The sequence below is a fragment of the Cariama cristata genome, unplaced genomic scaffold, assembly GCF_000690535.1.
Source record: "Cariama cristata isolate BGI_N322 unplaced genomic scaffold, ASM69053v1 scaffold6502, whole genome shotgun sequence".
NCBI classification, from domain to species: Eukaryota; Metazoa; Chordata; class Aves; order Cariamiformes; family Cariamidae; genus Cariama; species Cariama cristata.
In genome coordinates, this window is record NW_009604356.1 from 111,279 (window position 1) to 119,620 (window position 8,342).

The 8,342-nt window shown below is 35.1% G+C and overlaps 1 protein-coding gene across 1 annotated transcript in view; it reads right to left on the reverse strand.

Annotated features, from left to right (window-relative positions):
* LOC104158003 (contactin-5-like) overlaps positions 1-6,594 on the reverse strand; it is a gene marked incomplete at its 3' end in the record, with an annotated part of 66,132 nt that extends 59,538 nt beyond the window's left edge. The window contains exons 1-2 of the mRNA XM_009695560.1: positions 6,531-6,594; positions 2,856-2,951 (exon numbers count right to left, since the gene is read on the reverse strand). Of these exons, the coding sequence (XP_009693862.1) occupies positions 2,856-2,951; positions 6,531-6,594 (160 nt within the window). The remainder of the gene's footprint in view (positions 1-2,855; positions 2,952-6,530) is intronic.
* Positions 6,595-8,342: the final 1,748 nt, after the last annotated feature.

Below are 8,342 nucleotides of genomic sequence, written 5' to 3' on the forward strand. Positions count from 1 at the left end.
GTTTATTGCATTACCTCCTGATAATGTATCACAGCATTAATAAACAGAAAGCAAGTCTGTATACATATGAAACTTGTTTTCTGATTAAATTCTTGTCAAAAGAAATTAGTGTGGTATTTTTTTCAGTCAGCGGTGCTTTATAAAACTTTCAGATTTTTCTAAAATTGTGTTCTGTAAGAATGGAATGTAGGTATTATTTAATGAAAAGTATTTATCTTCTATTTGAAAACATGTTAATAAACCTGTATCTCTTTTAATATAGTGTTCTTTCACTAAGTCATCTTTCTTTTCCCACAATGATATTGTCATTTTCTAAAAGGGCTCAATCCTGAAATTCTTAGGCAAGTTTGTAAGTAGTTATTGACTTTAGAAATTGAGGAATGGGATTATGTTGAAGGACAAATTGCTTAAGAGGTTATGGAGAATGATTAGGTTTGATATTGTATCATGGATTTATCTCCTGCTATAAGTTAAGTCAAAATTATTTCTAAGGGTGCTGATCAATGTGAAAAAATCAATATAGCAGAGTTCGTGCTGTTCATCCACAAGAAATCGTCTATCACCAAAAACACCCCCACAACTCATGGTCTTGTTAATATTACATGTTCAGACATTTCAAACATGCTTTAAATAGTCTTTGGCTTAGACATATCCACTACAATAGCATAGTATTCACTTTAAAATTTGTCTCGCAGGTGATTTTAAGGGTCAAAATTTCTTAGGACTATTTAGAAGACAATACCATCTTTGCAAATTAGATGCAGAAACTAAAATGGAGTATCCAGAAATTGAATGTTTTTTTAAAAAATAATTTAAAAGTGTATTTCAGATGTTCCTGCACACAAATCCTTGAAGTTCCTCTGCTCTGCAAAAGAGTTTTGTAGCTGGAAGAGAAATTTCGTATTCGCTGCTTAATTTCAGACTTGAATTCACACACTTCCCCCTTAAAGTTCTGCTTTTGTCCAAAATTATTTTTCACAAACTGACTCTGATCTGGCAGTCATCTCTCATTAACATCTTGTACCTTATTGCCAGCACTTCATGGAATGATTTATTGTTGAAACATCACCATGTGTGGAATTTTTTGGAAGACTCATGGAGGTAGCCCTCCCCTTTCCCAGGAGACTCCAGCCACTTTCAGTCCCATTGCAGTATCACAAGGACTTACAGCCCTTCAGTATTTTGCAAGTAGGGAGTTGGAGGGAAATTGCATGTGATTCTGCATTACATGATGAACAAAAGAAAGGGAGGACAAGTCCCCTTCCCATTCACATGAGGTTGTGTTTACATCTGCATATCAATGCTGTTTTTCAGCTTTCAGTGACTACTCTTCTACACTGCAGAACCTTTCCCAGCATACTTATGGCGACAAAATTATGCCAACAGGAGCTCAAAATATTTTTCTGGAAGAAATTTTCCTGCTGGCATAGCATACCAGTTGCACAAACAATATGAACTAAACCAAATGAATGTTGTCTGTGAGCACAGTACTTTCCACAGTAGGGGTTTTGATGGACCACTGATGAAAATTAAAGATACTAGTTTTTCACCATCGTAGGCAATGTGTGTGTTACAGTAGAACATTGCATTGGAATCTAAATATAAGTTTAAAAGCATAATTTTAAGGAAAATTTTATAAACAGTTTGATGACATATAAGGTGCATTTTGTGGAATGACAGCTGTTAAAAGGTGTATGTTAAAAGTATGACTACTTCACTATTGATGAGCATCTATCCTTACACTCTCAGTTTATTTGTGGAAATCAAATTCAGCCGTGGTGTTGAAACCATCTCCCACTTTTTCTGCCTATGTCTTTTCCCTCTCAGTTTACTTATCTTAAACAAGTCTCAACATCATGCACTCAATTCCGTCACACAGAGACCATAGTGTCAAACTCAGATTATAAAGGCAACCATAACAAAAGAATGTACTCAGAAAAGAGAAAAGGAGAGAGATGGCCAGAAGATAAAAAGTATTAATTACATTGATAATTGTAATACAGTAATAATAACAATCATTCCAGAATAAATACAAACTGAACACATTTCTCTTAAGAGAAACTCAGAGACTTTCTTTTCTGCAGCTCTTCCATTTGCAATGTGACTTTTTTCCAGGGCTCAAATTTGGAGGAAGAAAAGATCCTCTTAGTACAGACTTCATTTCCTGAAGAGGAAAAGGATAGTCTATACTGCATCTATTGAAAACCAAGATATTCTGTTATAGCATCGTGTCCCCAGGTGTTATACAATATGCAAATATAAAGACATACTTAGCTATCTGCAGACATTGCAGGAGTGCGAATTTGAAAAGCGAAAATGTAACTTCTCTGGAATATCTACATTTTCATTTGGGAATCCACAGGCATTTCATGGGATTTATGATAATTCTGACTTCTAGCAATGATGCAGTTGTACTGGAAACTAAGATATACAGCAAGAGGAAGCAACCAAAATCATGACTGTACTACTGAAAATAAAAGGCAATTTGTATTCAACAAGAGTGTCTTGACACTGACATTTGGAACTATTTCTGAAGGCTTCTAAACTCTAAAAGAAGTCTCCTGTGACCTCAAGGCAGCATATTCAGCACTAGTGGCATGGAGACTATTGTTATGTTTGAGTTTTATACTGGGAATAAGACAATCTTGTAACAGAAATTCTGCTACTATTCAGTGGCATTTGCAGTATACAAGCTTTAATTACTCCTTTGGTACTCCAAAAACTGTACACAGAATGGTGGATATTTCATTTTTGAAGTTCCGCAATCAAATACAAATTGTATCTAAAATACTGAGCATCCAATAACGAGTAAACTGTAACGGACCAGCATAGGTACAAGCTGCAGCCTACTGTACCTGGTGAATGAAGTGGAGGGGAGCACATCAGAACAACTCCTTGTCCTTCACGTACAGAGACAGCACTTCTTGTTCGACCGCTAAAATTCCCCAGATCTATCAAAAGAATAGAGTATTTTAGTTACATACCAAACATTTTAAATTTTGTGGCTACTGTGACTTACATTTTATTTCCTCTTGTAAAGTTGGCAGTTCCTTTCTTCATACTTAAATCTATAATAGGAGAGCCTTTAAAAATAAATCTATTTTCATTATAAAAATTCCATGTTGCATCAGCACTTTATTACTCTTTTTAGTGCACTTGGATACAGTATCAAAGGAAAAGTAGCAGGCAATATTTATATATACCATTTACAAAAACACTTAATAGTGATTCTATTTCTTTTTGCCATATCCTGTTTGTTTTTTTTCACCAGTTGAAGTGTTTCATAGGCAGTGAAAAAATGAAATAAAAGTGGAGAGAACACTTTGGCTAACATCTAGACTGGTGATGTTGCTAACATCATCTGGACAGTGCATGGTACATTGTGATGAGAAGGGAAAATCAGCTGCATTGGTTCTAAAACCAAATCTGGTCTACAGCACATCTACTCTTTTAAAATGCTTTCCTTCTGATTTCTCCAGTGTTTTAAACACAATCCAGTTGTAGGCAAAAGTATTTTCCCTCCAAAAGTTTCCCTCCAGCAGGGGAATAAGGAACATTTCATTTTTTTGTACAAAAACTTTTGAATGAGGCTGTAGGGTGCTGCTATGAACAGTTCATTGTGTTTATTTAAAGCCTCTGAACCAGAAGATCCGTTTACTCCATTTACCATAAGGAACACTGGACCTGGCTTCATATTTGAGGCGGATAGCTATGCTCTAGCATACCTATCTGTAGCAGAAGAGATATGACAGCTCATTTCTGCCATCAGCCAGCATCCATTCCTCAGTGCCGACGATGCCATCTAAAAAGCCTCTATTCACTCAGGGTTTTTCTAGAACCATTTCTCTCTGATGTGAATCAAGATGAGGAGAGCTGCAATAAGGATACTCAAAGATATCCTTGGAAAGGACACTGAAGCTTCAGCCAGCACTAAATGAGGATCCGAAATATGAATAGATGGGGCCAATGGGGGCATCTCTCATTGACATTCAATGACCTATAGCTGTACCTGTTCATTTCTGTGTACAGACCAAGGTGCTGGTATGAGCCAGACAGCACCGAACAGTTTGAATATGTTGAGTAGAATTATTACTTTCTTAACTGCACTTCGCTGACAGTTCTCTGTCAGGTGCTGAAGCTCCCCATCTTGCTCCGTGCCTAGTAGTGCATAAAACTGAAGTTCAGTAAATTTCAAAAGGAATATGAGTTGATTTTCGATGGACTTCATAATGGTTTTAGGTGCACCTTTTTAAGTAGAAGGAGACTAATCTTTCCAAATGCTTTTTCATATTTCTGAAAGATGTCTTGGACATAGGCAGAAGCCTAAAATTTAAATGTATCTAAATTTGCACTGTCTTAGACCAAAATAAATCAGTGTTCTCATTTCAACAATAGATATCATGTTTGCCTAAAGAAAAGGTGGAAGGGGTTCAATAGAATTTTAACAAATAATAAGGCAATATTCCCAACTTATATAAAATTTTTCTAGGTAATACTTAATGAAATATTATATTGCATTTTAAAATAAGCCCATCATGGATTACACTACAATCTGGTGTAATTTCACTTTTAAGTGTCACCTAGTGACTTACCTGATAGTATAATCTACAGCAATGTAATTATTATCATTTTATGTCTAGAAAGTAGCAGATTGGTATATCCCTGCATAATCAGTTGTTTCGGACATGAGAACAGTTTGCAATGAAAAGTTTTCTTAGTTAAGAATGTCTGGATTTCAGTCACATGCAACTTTGGATCTACAACTTTATATATGTTTACGTTAAGTGCTGTATTTTTCTAAAAGGAAGTTGACAGATCAGCCAATATTGTCTGCAATCTATTAAGAAATCAATGCTTAGTTTTCATTTTAATGCACAATTTAGGAATGCAGTCATAGTGCATTATTGCTGAGTCCTTGTAAAAACAGTGTCTGTCCTTAAGGATTTTTTTCAAGGTCAATTTTTCAGGCAAGAATGACACTGAATTTCCATAAAATTGTTCTTGTAGCCTTCCTTCTCAAGAAAATATGATGAATCTTTTCTGTATGGGTGTCCTAAAACATACAGTTTGATTTACTCCTCAAATACCTTTAAAACTTTAGACTGTATGCATGAACAAACCTCAATGTATTTAAAATGTGGACAGAACTTGAGCTGATGTGCCATGACTTCAACATGTTTTGAGAAGATGTTCTGAAACCAGAATAGCTGCTCTGTGAGAAATACATAGGCCATTTCTCTGTGTGTTGGAACAGTTATTACCATAGCAGTACTTCCCTACCCAGCGTTTGGAGGAAAAAAAAAAACCTATGTTGCAGACATCAGAAAAGGAGCTTTAATAATACTGACTACCTGAAACCCATACTGCAAGTCTGCTATATGCACTATAAAAGCAGATTTTTATCCTTTTTTTTTTTTTTTTTTAGAAAACATTTGGATCAGGGAATCAAATAGCTGATAAATGAAAATATTGTGAGTTCAACAGTAAAAATATGTATCAATGTGAGAAAATACTTTCTGCAATTTATATAGAGAGCAGGACAATGAAGCAGAAAGTCTCTGAGAATTGTTTTCACAGACTGGTTCTGCCATTTCTTGTAAGTCTGAAAATAAGTACTCAGAATTTTCAGAATTTTTTTATATATAAAAAAAGAACTTCAGTCTTTTGATTTCAATTCCAAACTCAATTCGAAATATTGAATTATTAAAAAAACCCTTTAGTTTTGGAAAATATTTTTTATTTTCTTGAAAAAACTTGTAATTTACATATCTCTCCTGGAGGATAAAATATTTTAATTTTAGTGTAGAATCCCGCATCTCCTAGGGTTATATATTTTCAACAGAAAATAAGGAAAATCTGTGACATCTAAATTGTAAGCTCTATAGGCAGAAGTTTTATAGTTTTTGTTATTTTTTCGTTAGGTGAATAAACGCTATTTTCCAATTAGCTATAGCAATCTCAGGATTTTTTTTTTCCAATTTCCTGTTTTGTATATGCACTGTGATGTACAAATATTCTTTTTTTTTTCACCAAAGGAAAAACAAGGATCTTCTTTTTTAGTTAAAAACAGAAGTACTTCGTGTGACTCAAGTTTCTATTTGTTCAAACCAATTAATTTGAAAATAAAGAAGGAAGATAACAGAGAGTTTTGAATTTCAGCTCTTTTTGGCTGTTAGTGCTGAATTGGATTTCTTTTTAGCATAGAGTGAAAATAAGGATTAACGGGTACCGAAGCAGGGATTTAGCTGTAAAACAAATAAATGTAGGAAATCTTAAAAGGAAGGAAAGGTGAAGGATCATGCTTGCAGTTCCCCCATATTGAAATAATAAGTCCAGTATGAAAGAATCAAATGAAAGGGAAATTTAATTCATTTCTTACAAACCTCAGCTATTTCATATCTAGCCACATTGAAAAAAGAAGAAAGGCAGCTGCTAAAAAAGTATACAACCCCCTATCATTTTACTTTAAAAACTCTAAAAAAATAGTTAATAAAAGAGAGTGGACAGAGGTGGGGACCATAACATCTTACACAGCAGTGCTGGCCATCGGTTCAGTATTCTTGCTGCAATATAAACCTGCAACACGTGTGACATGTTGGACAGCCCCACACAGACTGAGTCTATCCTTCATATTATGATGACGTATATGACTGGTTGATAAGAAAATGCCTTCTTGTGCTCCATAGCTGTTCATCTTATGCCTCGAAAGATTATATTTATTTACCTTTATCTCAGTGCTAGGGGCAAAGATGATAATACCTGTTGTATTATTTTCAAAGCAGTTCCTGGGACATTAGCTACATGACTTCCATATTCTTTAACATGAGGCACAACCTTGACTACTTTGAAAATGTATAGCTGTGTCAGTCACCATTTCTAACATAAACGTAGTATTAGCAATATATTTGCAAAGCATGTAAAGAACATGTAGGACACACAGTCCAGAGTGTGTGTGTTGAGAGTAGAACAATTGTCTTTATTGCTAAAAAAATACTCAATTTAACAAATGTTATGCAGGATTACTAGAGAACAACCTGTGACAGGAGTGGTCTCCACAGGAAACAGTAAAGAAATTCCAAAGCTAGTGAACATGCAAGACAATAAATCCAATGGGTTTGGTGCAACGCTTTCTGGGTGTCCCACTCATACTTCAGATATAACTAGCTCAGCATAGTACTCGATCTTGGACGGAAGTTATAAACTTGGGAAAAGCACTCAGATAGCTGATCCAAAGTAGCTGCCAGGTTGTATGGCTGTCTCTGCAGTGGTTATCCCCATTCTTCTGAAAGGAGCTCAAGTATGGGTTTCTCTTAGCACACGTATGTACGTATTGATGTTCATCGTGGAAGAATGACACTCAACACCACAAAAGTATTAGTTTAAATAAGATGCAGCTGAAAACAAAACACTTCTGCAAAAGGTGAAAAGAGTAACAGCAAATAAATGAGAAAAATCTCAAGGCAGTCAGAGCAACTGAAAAGCTTTGCAGGACTAGCAAGAAAATAAACAACTAAATAAAAAGGGAAATATTCTGCCATTGACTGAAGGTCTTGTACAAAAGCTGGAGCAGTTTTTACCACTTAATTGCCTTCCAATTTGCCTTCACTGTAGTCTACCTTTTAGGCATGCATAGGAGGGATCATTCATTCTCTGCGCTCATCATTTGGCTGCAGCTGATGCAGGCAACAGCAAAGGGGCAGGTTTTTGTGACCCTGACATGGTCCACTGATGTTCGCTATAAAATTAGGATCAAGTTAAAAATGAAAACCAGATCTTTTTATTTGAGGCAATTACTGCTTGGTAACCTAGCATGGAAACTGTGGAAGGCTCTGTAGTTCATTATCAGTGACTTACACCAGTCAATTCACTTTTAAAGTAGAAATTAGATTGATGCAGAACAATGTCCTCTGCCAGCCCAATTCTGTGAGTTATAACTATTTTATGTGCAAATTTATTATGGAGTTTGAAATGGACATCATATGATACGTATTAAAATGTTTAAAGACGTATGCTGAAGATATCTAAAGGTAAGTACAAAGCAGGTAATATTCTTTTCAATAAGGTAAAAATAGCACTACACAAGGTAAAATTCTTCTGTCAGGCCAAGGACAAACTTATTCATTGCATTGTCACTACAGAGAGGGTAGCCTTCCTCTCCTTGTATTTGAAAGAGAGGACTAAGAAATAGACTTTGAGCTGGAATTGTAGCTCTTTAAGAGGTAAGATTTACAGGAAAAAGAATTCCATTAAAAACATGTTTTTCAAAATTCCATTATAACCTAAATCAAAAACATGGTTTGACTGTACACTCTAAACAATGGGAAATATAAATGTTGTGTTTA